The sequence below is a fragment of the Balearica regulorum genome, chromosome 23, assembly GCF_011004875.1.
Source record: "Balearica regulorum gibbericeps isolate bBalReg1 chromosome 23, bBalReg1.pri, whole genome shotgun sequence".
Lineage (NCBI taxonomy): Eukaryota > Metazoa > Chordata > Aves > Gruiformes > Gruidae > Balearica > Balearica regulorum.
This window is the reverse complement of record NC_046206.1, coordinates 5,730,000-5,750,704: the sequence shown is the minus strand read 5'-3', so window position 1 is coordinate 5,750,704 and position 20,705 is coordinate 5,730,000. Positions and strand designations below refer to the sequence as shown.

Here is a 20,705-nt window from a genome sequence, read left to right as displayed (position 1 = left end):
TACTGGAAGTGTTCCTCTTCTGCTGCCCTATAAAAAGTTTACTATTGTATACGCTATGAACAATACGTCCTGTACCCCTGCCTGAGCACACGGTAATGAAGTGTTTGACCAGCGAGGCAACGGCCCCGTGGCCGAGTGCCTTCCCCTCAAACAGAATGTCTTGCCAGGCTCGTACCTCCCAAGCGCAGCTCCGAGGGCAGTCGCACCACAAGAAAGAAATGAAGCTGCAGGGAGTTCATGTTGGTAGTATTTGCATCCGATTGGACTTACCTATGCCAAAACCTTGCCAGCGTAGGGCAGTGGGATTTTTTTCTACCTGCTTGATCCAGGCAGTGAGAAGTGGAGCTGGAAAAGCTCTGTGAGAAGTAGGTATGAAGGATATTTTACTGTGAGGCAGAGAGGAGGAAAACAGATCATCCCCTCTGCCTGTAAGCACGAAAACACACCTTGGTGTTCAGATTCAGGGCACCGCTTCCTCTAGAACACACCTGCTGCAAAAAGAAAATCACCTAAACACAAAGGGCTCCAGCTCTAACATCTTCTCCCCTTACCCTGGGTGAATTAATCGAGCTGCTCTGCTGTGGTTTTTGCTTTTCTCAAGTTATATCTGCAAGTTATACCCCTGCAACACCATGGGGTTCAGAAAAGGGGAAGAAAGCTACGTGATTAAAAGAAACCATCCCCAAACCCCCTTGATTTTTAACAAAGCATCTCGGCTTTCGATAACATCTTCATCAAGTATTTATTGAGCCAATTAAGCTCTCAGCGGTGCCCCGGGGAGAGGCCAGGCTGTCTCAGCCAGGTCCTGCTCAGAGCAGATTGCTTCATTAGCCCACTTCAGAATCAAAATACATAAAAACACCATTAACCCTTCACAAGCCAGGGAAAACTAAAACCAACAAGGAGACATTTTTTCCTCTCAGTCCTTTTCTTCTTTGTCTCTTCTATTTAAAGTAGGAAATTGTTGGGGTTTTGTTTTCTGGGTTTTATTTTCAATCTGGAAGAAAAGTTGGCACATATCTAATTGCTGAAATAGAGTCAAAAGAAAAAAGAGAGATGCAGTTAAAATAATGTTGCAATTGTTATCAAAGCACAGAGTGCTTGCTTCATTCTAGCGGCTGTTTTTGGAAGAATGCTCCTTCTAGAAGAAGAAAAAAAAATTTTGTTTGGGACAGAGATTCAAAACTGGATCCAAAATTTCCAGGTGCTTGGAGACAACTGAATCAAGGCCCATTTCCAAGTTGATTTTTATTTACTTTACATACACACACGAAGACACACACAGTCCCAAAGATTGCTTTTGCTGACATACCACAGGCCTGCGATTTCTACTGCTCCTTGCAGCTACAGTACAAACAGCCAGATCCAGAGACAAGGAAGAAGATGCCATAAGGTTGGTTCGCCCAGATACAAAATGTTGCTGGCTTTTAGGCTCGGGTACGTACTTGCACCTCCACGGAGAGACAAGACCTTCACTCCCACGTACCTGGGCCTGCCCAGCAGAGCCCCTCGACCCACGGTTGCAAAGGTCCTTACTAAATGTGCCCAAATCAGCTCCCCCAGGTAACAAGCCAGAACAGCAAATGGATTCAGTTGCTCCAGCTGCACTGACACTGCAGAACTGGCAGCTCATTTCTGCCAGCAAAACTTGGAGGTGCTGCCCAAGCCCGGAGTGTTAAGCTACCTGCCAGCTATGCAGCCAAAGGAACGTGGGAACAGCCACACTGGGAACAGCTTTAGCATAAACCCTCCCGGCTTCTCCCGGCGCTTGAAGAGCACAAGCCAACCCTCGGCTTCAACGTCTTTTTCAGAGAAAAGGCAGGGAGGAAACGGGGAGCCTCCGCAGCCAACGCCTGCCCACGCACAGCCACGTCCTGCCCCAGGATACCCCCTACACTGGATGACAATCATACAGCCCGGCTTTGCACTGACCCCCGGTGCAATCCAGCACTGAGATGTCTGGCTCAGCATCTCGGCTGTCGGAAACAGCCCCTGCGGGGCTCCAGAGGGCCAGGGCTGGGCAGAATTGCTTGCCCATGGGCAGCACGTTCCCAGCACGCCCAGGGCTGCAGGTGCTTGGCTGCCCAAGCGGGCAGGTTTACTCAGGGACATTTAAGAGGGTCAGGCAACACTACATGCCGGTGGCACTTTCAAGTCAAGAGGACTGAGGAGGCTGCCAAGGGTCTTTGTTTTTGCCAGTTCTGCTGGCACAGAGATCAAGGAAAAAAAAGAAGAGAAAAAACAGAAGAAAAGAGAAACACCCCACAAGCAACTCCCTGAAGCTGCGAGCTCCTTGACTCACACCAGCGGTTGCACAAGTGCCCGTGACACCTGGCCTGACACCGACAGGCTTTGGCAGAGCCCCAAAGCCAAGATGACAGCAAGAAGGCAAGGGCAGCCTGGGGCTGCACGCTGGGGTAAACCCCAGCAGCAGCCCACCTGAACCCATCTTGTGCAATGTCAGGCACCGTGCCACATCCCTGCCGAAGGAGAAATGGGAGATGGGCCGACAGAGCAAGCTGTGGCCCCCTTTGGGCCAGTGCAGATGTCTGGACCGTGAAGGAACCCCAGGCTTGGCCGCAACGACCCTTTGCCGCCCCATAAAAATCACAGGCTGTGGAAACACTTGGTGGGGCTGGAAGCTGAGCGAGCCCCTGGTGTGAAGGCTAATGAAACCAGCCACACTGCTGAACTGTTACCCCTCAATGCACACAGTGAAACAGGGACTGGGGGACACGAAACTTGATGGCACGGAGAGCCGGGAAAGGACAGAGAAGAGGCCAGGACAATGCAACGGTTGCCCTGGAGACCAGAGGCTCTATTGCTGATCATGGTTTTTACCTCTGCAGGGAGCGACCTCCATAGCAGCCAGCTCTGAGATCGCTTCGAGGGCCAGGGAGACACATCCTGCTCCCCCCAGCCTTGCATCTGCCATCACAGATGCACTGAACATGCAGGACAATGTTGGAAAGGTCAAATTCCAGAATAACCCACAGCCCTGCAGGCTCCAGCTGCCTGTACAGGCTGCAGCACTGTTCACATCAAACACATCCTCCCTGTACCTACCCCGGAGCGCAGCATTGGCTTCCTCCACATGCCGTAGCTATACCTTGCCCAGACCATTTCCATAGGAATGCAGTGCTGCCTATATCAAGGCATTTGCTTTATAGACCGGGACCTAGCCAAACTGTTTATCCAAACCCTAACAGGCTGAACCCACTGCCAAAAATCTACGCTGCAACAAGAATTCAGATGCTCCAGAACTACTGCTTATAGGATGAAAACTATCATGTCTCTGTGGCCTTGCCCAGCTCTTGATCCTCAGCAAGGCCTGGCAAGATCTAGCACCTCAAATCAAAGACAGCCCCTTGCTGCTACAGCCTTCCTAGGACCACTCAGCCCCATTTTAGCTTACATATTCAAAACCTGTCCTGTGCACTGCCCAAGTGCCCCTTCTCTCCTCTGCTCCCACCTCAGGGCTCAGTGTCCATCCCCACAAGACCACGGCCTGAGATTCGGCTCAGGGGTGAATCTGAGCTCAGATGGACTTTCCTTTCCCATGCTAGTTCAGCAGTGGCTAAAACCTTGGAAGAACCAGCTCAAGAGAGGAAACCCTACAAGGAAAACAAGCCAAAGCTAGCCAGCCTTGTAAAGGGAACCAGAGCTAGAAAAACTTGCAAGGAACTGATTACAGATGACAGTCAGGCTTTTATGAGAGCAGTCTCAAAGCATCCCTGGCTCTCCATCCACAACTCACACAGGCTGTAACATCACCTCCCCCAAAACGGCCGCTTCGCTGAGGCACAACGGGACAGGGGACAAAACCTGGAGGAGCACTAGAGTGACCCAAAGCGAACAGCAAGCCAAGTGGGGTAAGGCAGGGATGCTTCACATTTATTTTAACTCGTGCTTGGTGGAACATGACACCATCAAAGCTGCCTGCGTAGGTCCACACACTCCTTTATATACACACAGGTGCTTCCGAGCCCCAGCACGGACTCTGCACCCCAGCCCCACTCAGGTTACAGGGTGCAGACAGCCGGGGTGTGCCGAGACACCTTCCCTCCGCTCGGAGGTTCGCATTGCCACGGCATTCTGTTGTGATGCAGAGGAAGGAGCTAGGAAAAGCATACAGAACCTGGATCTGCAGCTAAAAAATCCTCCCAGGTCCATCTCCAGGATCCTGGCACTCCAGTGGGACTCTCCTCCAGAAGGGGAAGCAGATGTGGGCCTGGGAGAACCCTAGCAGCAGCCGAAAGGCACAGCGAGTTGGTATCAACAGCTGCCACCCTGGCTCCACAGCTGCCCCCAGCTCATCGCAGCACAGGCAGACCCTTGACCAGGGGATGGACTGAGGGCAGGGTGCAGGGTCACAGCCACAGCGCTGTTCATGCACTTGCTGTGTATTTTTAATGCTGCTTTGACTCACGAGGCTCTAAAAAGCACATGGATTCTCCAAATGCTTTTTAGCTCTTCCACCAAACACCCCCAGAGCCCAGAATAGCCCCATCTACTCCCCTTTGCAAACAGGTCCCTGTTACAGCCTCCCCAGGAAAGAGAGGGGATCTGCATTTCCAGCCCGTGGGAGGGAAGCAAGAGCCAGACAGAGGAGGGGTGCAGAGCCAGAGCAGGGCAGCGGGTTTGTTTACAGGCAGAGACCCAGCATGCGGAGAGGCTGCTGGAAGCAATCCTCGGCCCCGGGGTCGTCCCCGCTCCCAGCGAGCCTCCCGGCCCCTCCGCCTCTCCTTTCGGCTCCAAAAAAGGATCACTCTGTTACATAATGGGATAAGTGCCGCAGGGATGTGGGCTTGCACACGCGGCCTCCCTTTTACTTAACAATACCTTTTTCGGTCATACAGCCTTCCTCTCCCCAGCTGCCATTAAACTGACAGTCAGGGGAGACAGATAACGCCTGGCTCCAGCTATTTCAGCTATGGAGAAAAGGGGAAAGAGGAGCGTGGTGGGATGCTCTGTGCAGAGAACGGCAAACAGAAGGTTAGGGAGGTCCCATAATCAGCAACAGTACGGTGACTCGATGTCACCGCAGGGCATGCTATGGGCACAGCAAGCCCAAGGGAGAAAACCCAGAAAGGAGAGGGGGAGTGGCTCTCTGGAGAAGCTGAACCTTGTTTTTGGTGTTTTTCTGTCGATTCTTCTGCTCTGGGATGAGGCACACTCAGTGCAGAGCAGCAGCAGTATCCACAAAGGTAGCAGGAGCAGCACACTCCTCCCCAAACACAAGCTGCCAGAGGAGTATCCAGCAGCAACTCCCTTCCTAACACCCAAAGCACTGCTAGGACACCTCCTTTCCACCACCCACCACCTAACCCAGCCACTGATGGCAACAGAGAAGGACCTCATCTCATGCAGCAATGATTCCTAGTTGTATTTTGTAACCAGCAACAGTTAGAGACAGGATGTGCGCCCATCTGCTGCCTCTCGTCTCGGAGGTGGGAGCAACAATGCCTTGAATAGCACATGCTCCCAGAACAGCTTCTGGTATTTTCTCCACCTGTAAAGGTGCCAGCCAGAATGCCAGTGCCAGGGCTGTGCCAGGTCTGGCCCAGCAGTGATCAAGTTGCAAATACTTAAATGGAAGAGAAGTGCCACCAAATCCGCACTGCATCCCTGGATAGGGAGCAGGTCTGAGCTAGAGACTTCCTGATCTGCTGGGGACAGCAGTGGCCACCTGGGCCAGTCAGGAGTACAAGTCTCAGCCACATGTGGCCCAGAGACAGTGTGCAATGGCAAGCTGAGTCCCAGCCCTCCACATGGGCTTCCAAAACCTCTAAAAAATCTGCCACCCTTGATTTGAGGTAGGAGAACCTCCACCCTAACACTCTTCCCCTCCAGAAAAGCAAAGCACTGGCCAAGCATGGCCTTCTGGGTTGGGGTGACAATTACAGCAGCAGAAACAGGGGAGAAAACCGTCCCCTGCAGCAATCCATGAGCAACACCCTCCTCCTGGCAACGGGTCAGTTCACACTGTGCAACTCCTTCCCCTGTCCCCTTCACACCAGACCTGCGGACTCTTGACAGTCCCAGAACAAGAGCAGAGCCAGCATCAACACGTGGATTTCAGCACGGACATGTGCAGTCCCAGGAACACAGGGTTAGTTCAAGAGGTTGTATTTGCACCTTGTCCTGATCACAACACCAAGGAGCTGCGGGACTTTCCAACATCACCTCCAGCCAAAAGTTTGCCTGCAGCACACGTGGGCTCACCCAGACCCATTGCAGCTACAAACACGTTCACCCTCATGCTGCTCCACCAGCACTACTTGCTGAGTTCCTCCAGCTTCCAGAGCCAGGCGTGTGCTGTGCGTATGACAGCTTCTCTAGTGGAAAATACCAATGCCACATGTCCATGCTGCAGGCTCCCTGGGCAATTGGGACACAGCTTAATAGGAGGTGATGACGTGCATATGCAAGCCTTCATACCTCCGCGCTTACACACAAGGATTGGGTTCCAGCTCATTCCCCAAGAGACCAGAGCCCATTTTGGAGAAATGGGAGCAACACCCACCTTGTCCCACGCAAGGAAACAGACTGGGACTGATGGCCAGCAGCCCCTGACCTCAAAACACTTCAGCAACCTCTGCTGAAGGCAGCTAAAATTACCAGCTCTGTTACAATGTGCTGCCCTGCACATTCTCACACTGGCTTTGAATGCCTGCAAGGGACAAAAGAGCACAGGAGTGGGAAAAGCACTGCTCTGAGGCTCCCCCTAGCCAAAGTCCTTCTGAGAAGGCTTTCCTTTTACTCTAAAGACCATATGCTCAGCTTGCGATAATCAGCCACGTACAGAAGAAAACAGCGATGCTCTCTGCGTGTCTTGGCCTAGCGCCTTACCACACAGAGGCACTGGCCCCAGAAAAACCATACCAGCTGGCAAGGATGTCTTTTCCTAACACATCTGTGGGTCACTGCCCAAGGTACAGGCACTACTGGCCCACTGCAGATCAGCGAGGCGTGCGCCAGCAAGAGCAAGGGCCCTGGGAGGCTGCGCTCCGAGCTGTTACTTGATAAGTCACTGTTCCCTGTGCCTGTTTATTCTCCTTTTGTAGAAAGGACAATCTGAGCCCCTGGGCAGCGAGAGACCAGGAGGTCAGTCTCTCCCTAGAGAGCCAAGGAGCTGGGCACTCTTGCCCTTTCATGAGGCAAGAAGCCTCCCATTCCCAGGGCTAGATCCTTCCCTTCCCCTGTCGTTAAAGGACAGGGGCTTCCCACCAGTTACGTTGCTGCACCGGGGAAAACAGCCCCTAGTGTAAATCTTCAAGGTGTTTCCTCTACATACATGTGACATCATCTTTACAGAACCTTGTCGTTTGATGAGATGGAAAGCATTTATCTGCATTCAGGCAAGAGCTCCATTTTAGACTGTAACTCCAAAGGCAGAGCTGTGAGGTTGGTCCCTGAGGTCTTACCTTTGAATGAGTGTTCCAAAGAGCAGGTGGAAGACCTTCTGGATGTTCTCTGTGCACAGCCAGCTCCAGTGATCCATCAGCAGCAGACGAAGCACATCCAGGGCCAGGTCAGCCAAAGCTGTCTCAGAGTCTGCCAGGATGAAGAGGAGGGTCAGATGAAGGAGCCAACTCAACACCTAAGCAAACCTGGTAGAAAGCATCATCCAAAACTCATTTTTCCCCCTCCCAACAGCCACCTTGACCCTGATGACCTGCTGCAGCACAGGCAGCCTGGGGAGCCTGTCCTCCCAGGCTCCTGACCTGATCACTCTTTCATTTCCACTCTCATCCCAGCAGCCCCAGCCTTCCTACCAAGGGATGCACCAGACCAGAACGTGGCTGCTCCGAGCACCCAGCTCCTTCTCAGTTCAGCCAGGGGATTATCAAACCCCAGTCCATCCATGGGGATGGCAGCGTGCCCAAAACAGGTCAGAAAGAAGGCAGGGACTGTAGCCAGGAGAAAGGTACATTGCTGAAGACTATTTACATAGTCTTCAACATTTCCCCTCTTCCAACTTAAAGAGTTTTTCAGGCACAAGACTGCAGTCAGTGTCTGCAGGCTGCCATCGTGTGGTAGGTCCAAGTCTCAGCAGGAAGATGGATGAACCACATCTGGATAAACCAGATGCATCAGGTCAGACAAAAACCCACACATGTGCCCACATATCCCTGGTGACACAGACCTAGGACACCAAAACCTCTGTCTGATCCTCAGGAGGCTTTCAAAGCGTAAATACATCCTACTTGCTAGAGGATTACTTTTATGCTGCTTGGCCCCAAAATATCATAGGTATTACGCAGAACAAGTTTAGTGATGTACCACAAACCTGCCTGAGACAACCACTAAGCCAGCACTCCTGTACAGCAGCTTCTCCTACTCTGCCATTCCTTGATGTCTGATCTTTCAGCCACTCTCTGCCTACAAAGAGCCCATGAGACTGTTCACACACAATTTACTGCCGGAGATAAAGAAGAGAGGGATTCTGGACCCCAGCGCCTCCCCTCTTCCTCTCCCTGCTGCAGATGAGCTGGACTAATTAACTCCAGCCCATTTCACTTGGAAAAGACAGGGTATGTGACTGCATTTGGCACCTCTTGCTCCGGGCTATGCACAAGTTACTCCTCACTTGCTTTGCCCTTTGAGACTTGACTTCCCTGTGCAAAAAAACTGGAGCAGGCTGTTTAGCTTCACCATAACTCCACACAAAGAGCATCGTCAGCAAGCTCTGTTTATTCCCATAGCATCCAAGTCCCCTTCCTCAGAGAGCTGCTGGCCAACCTCTTCCAAGAAGTCACCCAGTAAGCAGATACAGACACTGTTTCCCTTTTTAAGCCAGTTGCTCCCCAAACATTCATTCCCCTTACCCTGCCAGACCAGCCTGCTCTGTCTCGGCTCTGAAGCATCACAGGCCTGCAGGCATTTGACATCATTTATGTTAAATTTCCTTAAGGGTTCAGTTAACTTGGCCTGCCTGTGTCTCTTGTGCTCTGTGCAGAGCGCTGACCTCCGATTCCAGTCCTGCTCCCCAGCAGCCCCAAAACAAACGTGGGCATGCGTTCAAAGATTATAGGCAAAGCTGGTAGCACAGGCTAGGTTTCAGAATACCAGACCTATCCTGTCACAAGCACGTGGTTTCAGTCAGAGCTTGCCAAACTTGAACCACTGGAGTGAAATTTTTGGAAAGTTCCAGCTGATACAACTCAGCTCTTCCAAGAAGAAGATTAGAGAACATATTTTTGCTCGCTTTCAGGATAAACTTGTAACCGCTCTGAGAGGCCGTAGCACTCCTGTGCTTTAGAGGAGGGATCTCTAATCAGAAAGGGAACATCATTCCTTGATCTGGGATTACAGATTTGCTATTCTCACCAAATCTATCTGAACTTAACTGAATCTCAAAAGGTCCTTTTATAACATATGGACATATCAAGGTTAACTTGAGACTACCAAGAAGCCGTAAATTGGCCATTTTTCAGTTTCTAAGAGCTTGCTTTTACAACATTGGCAGTTTAAGCAGCGCGTCCTTAAGAAACTTCTTTCTGCAGTAACCGTACTGAGTACACTAAGGTGAAGATCTACAGCAACACAACTGAGTCAAGACTCAATTTGCTTCCAATAAAGACCAGAGTAATCACCTAACAGGACTGGAAAAACTCAGTTTGCCTTCCCTTTAATCAAGGGATTTTTTTTTTTTTTTTTTTAAGTTGAGCCTGCAGATGCCGGAGCTGTTGCAATACCAAGGGAGATACGCTGAATTGCTAACAGAGGGGCTGAGCTCACCAGAGTCTGTGTCCAGATGTGTCCCCAGCTCGTCCATATCCTCCTGCACGGAGCTTTCCTTAGCTTCTCTGCCTCCCTCACCTTCAGGAGCTTTGCTGGGGATTGCCTCCAGCAGCTTCTCCTGCTTCTGGATGAAGGACTCCATAGCAGCCAGCGACAGGGTGCCAGTGACCTACAAAAGCACCGGTGTATCAATACCACAGCATCGAGCTGCACACAGCCAGAGTTGAACAGATATTCAAGGTCTCCACTGCCCAGACAGCCTCCCACCACCTGGTTTGCACCTTGTTCTATCCAACAGCACAGCCAGGGCTGCTTATCGCCTTTCTGCAAAGACCTGGCATGCAGGAACAAGGCTGCAACAGCCACAACCCTTGTGCACATGGATTATCCCAAGCCAGCATCCAAACGGGGCAATGATTAGAATCACAAAAGGATTGCAAGAGGGATCTGAACTTACAGCGCTGCCCTCCCTGATAGAGTAGATGATCCTGTCATGTGCTTCACTCGCACTCAGCACCGGAGCAATTTTACTGGATGAGAACCTCAGCCTGGACCTGGAGAGGAAAGACATGGCACAGCCAGGGTTTTCTCCGCAACCTGCAAGCTGTGAGCTCCTGAGCTTCAGTCAAGAACCTGGACCAGCTATCTTTGTCCAGGACTTATCTTGCCCACACTAAGAAGTCCGATTAGACCTAACGTGATTAAAAAAAAGCATCTGCCCTCAGGATAACTAAGAGGTGGCAGTAAAACCATGCCACAAAAGCATTAAAGCGCTTTTCCTCAACTACACAGGGGCCTGGCCGAGGCTTTCCACCATCCACCAGATACATAGACCTTCTGCAGCAGCTATGTTAAGATATAAGCTTACATATAGGTAGGTGTAGGCATTTCTGTTCAGTGAGGCATGAGCACCGCAGCATACACAGGAAAAAATGTTCAGAAAAGCCTCTGAGACATACTCAGCAGGATTGTGAAATCCAATTATAAAAACGCGCACACAGAAAGGAGGATATGAAAGGGCGTTTGGGATTGTGGGACAAATTGTAAAATTGCTTGTTTATCATTAAGGAATGTCCTTTTCAGCCAAGACACTTCAAAACTTGTCCTTTTTTTCGTTGGTCTTTTTGTTCAAAGCAGCTTTTTCTAGCAAAACATCATTTTTCCAGAAAAAAAGCCATATTCGTGCAGAAGATCTCTTCTTCAGCGGAAGACTCACTGATTAGCATGATGGGGCTTGTCACCGCCAGCAACGCCACATAAACACTTGGTGAGCAACCTACATGCAACTTAAACACTACTCCTAAATAAATACTCGTAAGTTTGCTGGGCAAGGTGGAATGCCACCGTGTTCAACACATAGGAGAGGGAGTAAACCTTTAGGTAGACAAGTTATAACTATTCTGCAGTAACTCGCCACGTATATGGGTCATGCACATGTTTAAGGTTAGAAAGCAATTCTCCAGGAGCATCAACGTGTTTGCTGGTAAATGCCACCACCTCACAGCTCCCTCAGGAAGAAACTCACCTTCTGTGAAAACCTCAGCATTCTTGGAAAATCCTTTACCCAAACAGGAACTCAAGTACCCTTGCTCAGCACATGGAAGCACAAGCAATTTAGCTACAGTACGACAGCAACATGTCAAGCATCAAGTCAGTACTTCCCTACAATGGAGTCAGCTTACTTACGAAGCCCACGTTCTGCATAAAGCATAGGGGAAGCTGAAGGAGCCCTTACTTGTTAGCCTTCTTCCCATCTGTCTGAGGTTTCCCATCCACTTCAGACTCACTAAGATCCTCCGTGGGGCTCTGGGGCTCTGACCTGGGGAATGCCGTCTTCAGGGTGTCCACGATGGCATTGACAACGATCTGCAAAAGCCAGCAGTGCTGTCAATTGAATGTATTCCTATTCCTCGAACACGAACTAAGAGTTTTCAGACTTGTGCTCTATTTTCTACGATAACCCCCAAGCTCTTTAAGACAGACTCTGACTCTTCCTAGCTTTCCAGGCAAACTGAGCCCAGCTACACAGACAGTGTTCAACCTTTCTGGCTACTACTGCAGTAGCCATAAACATAGACTTTGAAGCCCAAGAGGCACATCTAGGTGCAGTTCTAAGTGGTTCAGATAACTAGTTCCCCACTTTTCTACCTTGTCTATCCTGGAGACAACGAAGGGTTTCTTGACAAACGCAATCCTGGCATCAGTGTTCAGGGCGAGGAACTCCTGCACTTCCTCACTGTTTGCAATCTCAGGGACCGCACACAATTGCTGCGAGGAAAGATGTAGCTTTAGGTCTTTTTTGAGTCAACTTCCCAGTTGAAAGATTTGATGTGCTCCACTGTCTGTCAGTACAGAGCTGTCCCGAGCACTGCTCTCTAGCTCACAGGGGCACACAAGCATCTCACCTTCAAGAAAGATTCTAGCAGACTTTTTCTGGCTTCCACTTTATCACTGTCCATGTTTCCAAATGGAAGATCAGGAAACAGTTTCTTTGGACCTTTGATATCTACAAACGAAACAAACCCATCAGCAAGATCAAGAAAACCACAACAGTTGTATTAAAATCTTAATGCTCTCATGCTTAAGACTGCCACTACACACATCAGCCCAAGATAATACGCCCCTCAAACCAAGGTGGCTGAAGTGGACCTTAAATCCATACAGAACTTGCATTCTGCTGATATCCTATCATCCGTGCCTTTAATGCTAAAGAAGCAAGAACATCAGTTTAGCACAAGGACTCTAGATCATCCACAGAGCCCAAAAATTCTCAACAGTTTTCCAGCCAAACCCTCAGATCTGTCAGAACCAAAGGAAGATGTGGGAACATGCTAAATCCAATGAAGCTTTACACATAAGTAGCATTAGAAGAAACACTGTTTTCTTTTAAAAGCTTATGTTTAACAGATGTTACTCTACTTTCTTGTATGCAAACAAGACACTTGCAGATACCAGTGTTTCTATTTACTGTTAAGATACAAAATTACAAAAGCAAGCCTTGTGATCTGAATTGGAACAAGCATGTTTCAAAACACTGGAATCTGCTGCCAAAAAGAAATAAATCTCTCCTCCAGTCAGCTCTGCACAGAAGGCTGGAGGATGGAGGCATCACAAACAACCCGGCCTCTGCACAGGCAGGGCAGGATACCCTCAGAGGAGCATGGACTGAGGCAAGAGGGAGAAGGATTTACTCAGAAAGTTAATGCAGGCACTGACTTTTCAGGAACTTGCGGAGCTCCTGTTTCTCCTCCAGTCTGGTCTGGAGGTTGAGGAACTCCCGGTAACGGCGGTTCACAGTGTGGTAAGCCATTTGCTGAAGGCTGCCTGCGCTCTCACCCTCCAGGGCTGTCTCATACTGAGGAGGAAGGCAACAGTCAATAATCCTTACAGATCCCCAAACAGTCCTGCTGTGCTGTGGTCCCTGTTGGCCCCACAGTCCCCAGAGCCCATTGAGGTCCCATCCAACAATTCCTCAGATCAACCCTTCCTGAGGAACAGGGGCTGCACAGCACACAGATCCCTCACAATGAAGGGAGTGGTGAAAACAGGATAAAAAAAGACTCAACCAGCCCCACACAACTCTTGGCCAAGAGCAGGAACCCCTATCCCACACCTGAACAGCTACAGGGAAAACACTGTGCCTGATATTCCCCAGCTGCCAGACAAAACTTGCTGTCGAGCCACACACAGCACTAATCCTTGTCTCCAAACACTAGCCCGTGCTCCCCTCGCAGAGGGGGGTCACCTTTACCTTGACGGTGTACAGGGTGTAGGGGTGGAAGCCAGTCCCGCTGTGCTCTCGGGCAGTGATGGTCCCGGTTATCCGCAGGTTCTGGATGACAACCGGCCCATCGGGGCTGCTGAGGGGCTCAAAGCTGAAGGTGCTGATGGAAGCTGTTGGAGAGGATGAGAGCGGGGGAAGAGCCTGCCCAGGGTCTGGGGAGCTTTGCTGTGGACCCTCTGCTGCCCCCAGATCTTTCCCCAAGCTGGAGGGCCTCTGTGAGGAGGCCTTCTTGGCCACAGCTGGGCTTTCCTCTTCCTTCTCAACTGCCGGGTCGATCTGGATGTCAGGGCAGGAGCTCAGCACAAAAGCAGAGGTGGGAAGCAGGCCAGCATCTGAGCTGGTGGCAATGCCCTCCTCCAGGTCCCCCACACCATCCTCCAAAGCAGCCGGTCCCTCCAGCACAGTGGAGTTGTCCTGGAGGCGTTCATCGAGGAATTCTCCCGCGGGTGACGGTGCCAGCAGGTCCACGTCCTGGCCTGCATCGGGTGCGGGGGACTCTAGCTCCAAACCCTCGCAGGGGAAGAGAGAGCCCAGGGCTTGTGGGCGGAGAAAGGGCTCCTCTGTGTGGCACGGCCTGCTCGCTGGGTCCTCTCCCTCCTCACCAGCAGCCCCTGCCTCTCGTCCAGGCACCTCCATGGGCCTTGGGGAAGGGGGCAGCCCAGCAGGATTGGTGTCTGTCTGCACCATAAAGGGCAAGAAATCAGGCACCGGGGGTGCAAGGGGTGGCTCCTCTCTCCGGGTCTTTTTGGAGAAAGCCCCAATGAGCAGGAGGTTGATCGAGTCAGGATCAGCCATTTTCCTGATGGCAGGCAGCAGCACATTGCAGGTGACCAGCTCCACCACCACGAAGCGTCCTGTCCGTGTCTCCAGATGGGGCTGCGGCACCAGCGCCTGCAGCAGCTTCTCCACAGCAGCCCGGGCATAGCCCACCTCGGCCGCTGGGCTACGGAGGGCAGGATGGGGCCCTGCCAGCCGGCTGTACTCCTGCCACAGGGTCCGGCTACCCTCTGGGTCACTCCTTAGGGCCTCACGGGCCTGCAGGTAGCTCTGCAAGTGATGGCCGCAGAGGAGGAGGAGGCGGCGAGCCAGGGCTTGGCGGTCCACTCGCCCCATCCGCCGCCTCAGCTCAGCAGCCAGACCCATCATAGCCTTCTCCACCTCGGCCTCGAAGGCTGGCTCGCTGCTGACGGTGCGGTACCAGGAAGCGACAAAGTCCCGCACAACTTTGTGGACGGTGCTGGCAATCTCCCTCTCCAGCCACCCTTCAGGAGCCGGGCAGTGAGGCATGGGCTGCAGAGAGCTGACAAAGCGCTCCAACCGCAGCCGCCGGCCAGGGGGGCTGAGAGTACGGGGGCCCAGCCAGCCACCCAGTGCCACCAGCACCCCACAGAGCAGTCCCAACGCCCGCAGATCAAGCAGCAGCTGCAGGGCCAGCAGCCAGCCCAGCGCAGCCACCAACACCACCAGCGCCCGGCGGGCCCCTGATGGCCCCTGGCGTGGCATGGCAGAGCGAGCCACCCTGGGGCTACTGCCCTAATAGCCACCACAGCCTGAACAGCCAGACAGCAGGGGTTCTCCAGGCCAAACCAACTCGGCTCCTCAGCGGGCACCAGGGCTCAACCGATCAAGTTCCTCACAGGGCACCAGGGCTCACCAGAGCCCAACAGACCCAGGCCCTTTACCAGGTACCCAAACCCAACAGACCAGGCCCCTCACCGGGGACCGCGGCTCACCAGAGCCCAACAGACCGGTCTCCTTTACTGGGCACCGGGGCTCACCAGAGCCCAACAGACCGGGCTCCTTCACCGGGCACCGGGGCTCACCAGAGCCCAACAGACCGGGCTCCTTCACCGGGCACCGGGGCTCACCAGAGCCCAACAGACCGGGCTCCTTCACCGGGCACCGGGGCTCACCAGAGCCCAACAGACCGGGCTCCTTCACCGGGCACCGGGACCCAACCGACCAGGCCCCTCACCGGGACTCATCAAGGCCCAACCGACCCGGGTCCCTCACCGAGACCAGCCCAACACGAGCTCCTCACCAGGGTAGACCCTACAAGCACCAGAGCCCCCACTGCTGCGGGCACACGGCTCCGCACCCAACCGGTACCGACACAACGGCCCCGCCGCACTCACCGCCCCGGCATTATAACCAGCACCGCGGCCAGACGCGCACCGGCACTTCCGGCGCCACTTCCGGTACCATGCCTACCGAGGAGAGCGGCCGAGGGTCGACCTCGTCGTCTCCCTAGCGCCCCCTAGCGGGCGGGAGGGCTCGCGGGGTTGCCGTTAGTGTTTAAAAATAAAAAAAAAAAAAACCAAACAACCCCCAAAAAACCAAGGAAAACCTGGAAAGTTTGCAGCGCGAGGCGGGAAATCGAGTTTTACGCACGGGCGTGCACCGATTTTTTGCATGCGTTGATAAAAACCGTGCAGCCCTGCCCGGGGTTTATTTTGAGCAGTGAGAACTTACAGCATTGCACAGGTTTATTTATCTTTATTAATGTTTTTTGCATGTGCTTAAAAAAAAAAATACAACCAAGTTGATTGTGTGTGTGTTTGCTTAAAAAAAAAAAAAACTTGCAAGTGTCTACTGTTTATTTTAGAAAAAAGAGCCCTGCAGTAGTGTAGGCAGTTAGGTGTTAGCCTTAGGAAGCGTTGCCAAAAAAACCCCCAAAATAATAAAATTAAAAAAAAAAAGGTGCATTGGGAGGAAACAAGGGCGGGGTGATTGCCTGCAGCTGGCAGTTAATAGGGGGCACAGCGCGGTGCTGCTGCTCACCTGCGGTGCGGCACAAAAGGGGCCCGGGGGAGCAGCAGTTTCTTGGTGTCTCCCCATGGGTGAGGAGTGTTGGCCTTGGGGTTGTGCTTGGAAGAGTTTGGGCTAAAACCTTGTGTGGATGTACAAACCACACCTGTACGTCCACCTTTGGCAACCAAGGAGGCGCAGACCCCTTCAGAGGACCCCAATTTCTCTCTCCAAGGTGTTCCCCAAGGACTTCTATGGAGCTGCTGGGGACGGTCCGTGCAGGAGGAGATGCAGGGCTGTAGCAGGAGTGTGCTTAAAAAAAAAAAAAAAGGTCAGAGCAATTTAAAAAGTTCTCTTGAAGCTGTGTTGGGAAGGGGGGGTGCAGGCAGGGGCTTGGGGGGGTACCATTCTGCTGTCGGTGACCTCGCTGGGTGCGTCCTGATATTGTGGGAAGGTGTTCCCGCAAGGTTTGCATGTCCTGAGTGATGATATTTGCATCGTGTGGTTAAATACCAAAGGGCTCTTTGGGGCTGAGAAGCTCCCTGGATGTTTGCAACATACAAACGCCACTGGGGTTGTTGCGGTTGCTCCTGCATGTGGGGTTGTAGCTCTTGGGTTCATGTGAAAAATAAAATAACCCAAAATCCAGAAGGCGGGAGGGTGCTCCTGTCCCTGGGAGCTGGTGCTGGGTGGGATTTGGGTGCTGCAGATGGCTGGGATGGGAGGAAACTGCTGATTCCTGGGTGGAGAGTATTGCAATACTGTAAAAAATGCCTAAAATATGTCAGTTTTGAGGATGTCTTTTAGCTGTGTGTGGGTACTGCAGGAAGATAGAGCAGCAAGTAAAACTTAATTGAATCAAACCCTTCCTATTTAAAAAAAAAAAGTAATCTTTTAGAAAATACTTTTATGGGGCTCTTTGCAGCCTGAATCCCTGGGAAGCAGAGGTGCGACATACCGGTTTGGTGCACCCCTGGCATCGCTGCGCATCCGGGGGTGTTTCTGGGTGCTGGAGCCACTTGCATGCGGGGTTGTTCTGCATCCCTCATTGCCCGGGTGCTCCTGCCTCCGCTTTGGTGTGTTATGGTGTAAATACATATGTTAGACAAGCACCAGTACCTGGTACTATATGTTTAATGGGTGTGAGTAAATGATGAAGCAAGTCTGTTGGGTATTTTTTTTTTTTTTTTGGTGAGTGAAATGCAGGTCTTGCAAAGTGTTGCAGCTTCTTAGGCGTGCTCCAAAATAGACATATGGAAGGGAGAGCGTCGAGGTTTAGGCCCAGCCGGCAGCAGGGGACCACTGGCTCACCCCTCCCCCAGCAGGATGGGGAGGAGAAGTGTAACAAAAGGCTGGGGTCGAGATAAGGACAGGGGGAGATCACTCACTAATTACCGTCACAACCCAAACAGGCTGAACTTAGAAAGGAGATTCATCTAATTTATTACTAAGCCAAACAGAGTAGAGGAATGAGAAATAAAACCAAATCTTAAAACACCTCCCCCCACCCCTCCCATCTTCCCGGGCTCAACTTCACTCCCGGCTTCAACCTCCACTCCCCCTCAGCGGCACAGGGGGACGGGGAATGGGGGTTATGGTCAGTTCATCACACGGTGTTTCTGCCGCTTCTTCATCCTCAGGGGGAGGACTCCTCTCATCGAAGGAGACAGTCCTTCACCAACCGCTCCAGTGTGGGTCTCTCCCACGGGGTGCAGACCTTCAGGAGCAAACTGCTCCAGCGTGGGTCCCCCACGGGGTCACAAGTCCTGCCAGCAAACCTGCTCTGGCGTGGGCTCCTCTCTCCACGGATCCACAGGTCCTGCCAGGAGCTTGCTCCAGCGTGGGCTTCCCACGGGGCCACAGCCTCCTTCAGGTGTCTCCACCTGCTCCAGCGTGGGGTCCTCCACGGGCTGCAGGTGGAATCGCTACACCCCCTCATCCTTCCTCCATGGGCTGCAGGGGGACAGCCTGCTTCACCATGGTCTTCACCACGGGCTGCAGGGGGATCTCTGCTCCAGCGCCTGGAGCACCTCCTGCCCCTCCTTCTGCACTGACCTGGGTGTCTGCAGAGTTCCTTACATCTTCTCACTCCTCTCTCTGGCTGCAAAAACTTCCCCCAACTGTTTTTTTTTTTTTTTTCCCTTCTTAAATATGTTATCACAGAGGCGTTGATTGCCTTGGCCAGGGGCAGGCCTGTCTTGGAGCCGGCTGGCATTGGCTCTGTCAGACACAGGGGAAGCTTCTAGCAGCCTCTCACAGGCTCCCCTGTAGCCCGCCCCGCTACCAAAACCTTGCCATGCAAACCCAACACAGAGAGCTTGAGCGCTTGGGGTTAACGGAGCTGAACAGCAGAGCCTGACTTCTGCTCCAGCATTAAACCTCCAAGAGGTTTACAACCTCCTCCTCTGCTGGAGCATGCCCCGCTTGCCACATCGTAGTTAAAGCCTCGTGCCTCAGTTTCCCCCTTTCCTCCAGCCCTCCCCATCTGCTCTGGTTCCCCTTTGCTCTCTTGGAGAGAGATTTTTGGGGGGAGGAGCTTCTGCAAGCTGTTGCATGGGCTGAGCAGCCTTGCCCTTACATTAGGCTACCAGAGCTGGAGGATGCCGAGCTGCTGGAGCGATGCAAATGCATTTTAATCGTGATGCCGGCGGTGACAAATGTCTCCGTTCCCCCACTGGCTTTTTTATTGTGCGTGGGAGGGGGGCGGCGGGGTCCTTCGGCAGGTACTAACTCTTCGGTGCCGTGTAACTGTGTGGCGTAGAGGACCCGTGGGGAGCTATTGTTCCCCAGTTGGGTTGGGAAGCGTGGCCAATTAAAAGAGATTAATTTATAACAGGTATGAACCGGGGATGTGACAGCTTATTATTAATGGATAAATGCAGAACAGAGCGCGCGGAGCAAGGAGCCTTGCTGATCGCGGGAGGTGAGATGCTGTGTATGAACTGGCTACCGCCTGCCCTCGGGGATGAGGGTCCTCCCAAATACTTGGGATCTGAGATGCTTTGCCTTTCTCAAGCACCTGGTTTCAGAAATTTTCCTGCTTGCAAGCACGGGGGTGGGACAGGGAAGAATTTCTGGGGCCCTTAAATATTTACACCCATCTTAGTTACATAGTGCTCTTGGGAAGGGTGATATCTCTGCGAAGATGCTTTATGAAAGATACATCCGCCTGCTTTAAAACTTCCAGGCAGCTGTAAATGATACAGGAAAAAATGAACTGGCTTGAGCATGACATCTAGAGCTCCTCCTGGGAGTAAAAATATCTGCGTTTCCCTGTTTTGACAAGTTTCCTATGTGAGAAATAAGTTAAGGTGTGATTCTCTTGTAATTTGGATGCAAAAGCAGTGATGGTGTGGCAAGGTGCTGCTATCCACCCTCTTTCCCCTCCCCCAAAAAATAAAGCAGGACTAGCTTGATTAGATGGATGGGGAAGGCAGGTCACATAAATGCCATCCTTGATTGTTCCCCATGGTGAAATTGGGGCTGTTGCTGTGCTGTTTGGAGGAGGAGAAGTATCTCACGAGTGCAGCGTCGCAGTGCTTCAGCAGTCAGGTCTGCCTAAACATCTGCAAATAAATGGACTCGTTCTTTCAAGTGGGAACTCGGAGGTCAAGTATGGAAGACTTAGACGCCCGACTCTTCTTCTGTGGGCTTGGGAGAGGGGAGTGTGAAGGTGTTGGAATGATTTTCATGGCATGAGCTGCAAAGCATCCTGAGCGCAGCCCTGGATGGGCCTTTAGGTGCTTGCACTGAGTACAGATGCCTGGCAAGCTACTGCAGAGCCTTCCCCCAGCTGCACCCCTCCTTGCCCAGGTATTGCAGCAGACTGGCCCCTCACATTTCATCTTGCGGGTGGTGTTCTTGTTTCCTGCCTCCTTGGGAAGCAGGGTTATTAATATGGAGACAGTCCGTACAGCGTCTGGAACAAAAAGACCATGGTGGGACCCTAGTTGCTATAGAAATGTTGTAATTTGGAAGGTCCTTTGCCTCCTACGTGAGCTTTTAAGTGAAAAAAACAAGTGTGGCGTTGCTTTTCTGCGACGCTCCGCCAGCTTTGAGCATGGCTTTGCGCTTGCTGTCCTGCGATGTCCATTTTGAAAGGGCTCTTGGGTGTTGGAAGCTATTCCTCACATAAATATCCTGAAGGCGGGGAATTTTTCTGCTGGGGATGATAGCTCTGATTTACCTGGCTGATTTAGCAGTGGGGCTCTCTGCCTGCCAGGGAGCACAAGGTGATAAAAGAGTTGTTGTCATGCCAAGATGCTCGAGAGTTGCCTGGCCCTTCCCAGTGTTGCTTCTGGACTGTACAGGCTGAAGATGTCCCCGTGCATCTCTTGTACCTCCTGGGAGAGTTTGCAAATGAAAATCCATCAGGGCAAGAGGGGAAGAGTCTCTTTGTAGCCAGTTCTGACCCTGGGGGGCACCT

The 20,705-nt window shown here is 52.2% G+C and overlaps 1 protein-coding gene across 9 annotated transcripts in view; it reads right to left on the bottom strand.

Moving 5' to 3' along the window:
• The window catches only part of SNX19 (sorting nexin 19), a 123,589-nt gene extending 107,854 nt beyond the window's left edge, over positions 1-15,735 (bottom strand). For 6 of the 9 annotated variants that reach the window (XM_075774835.1, XM_075774836.1, XM_075774838.1 and 3 more), the window contains exons 1-8: positions 13,499-15,215; positions 12,964-13,102; positions 12,153-12,253; positions 11,896-12,015; positions 11,483-11,613; positions 10,205-10,301; positions 9,745-9,916; positions 7,428-7,557 (exon numbers count right to left, since the gene is read on the bottom strand). In XM_075774835.1, coding sequence (XP_075630950.1) covers positions 7,428-7,557; positions 9,745-9,916; positions 10,205-10,301; positions 11,483-11,613; positions 11,896-12,015; positions 12,153-12,253; positions 12,964-13,102; positions 13,499-15,034 — 2,426 coding nt within the window. In that variant the 5' untranslated portion in view covers positions 15,035-15,215. Of the gene's footprint in view, positions 1-7,427; positions 7,558-9,744; positions 9,917-10,204; positions 10,302-11,482; positions 11,614-11,895; positions 12,016-12,152; positions 12,254-12,963; positions 13,103-13,498; positions 15,216-15,344 lie in introns of those variants that run through there. The other 3 variants (XM_075774842.1, XM_075774841.1, XM_075774844.1) reach the window with 3 other exon arrangements.
• Positions 15,736-20,705: the final 4,970 nt, after the last annotated feature.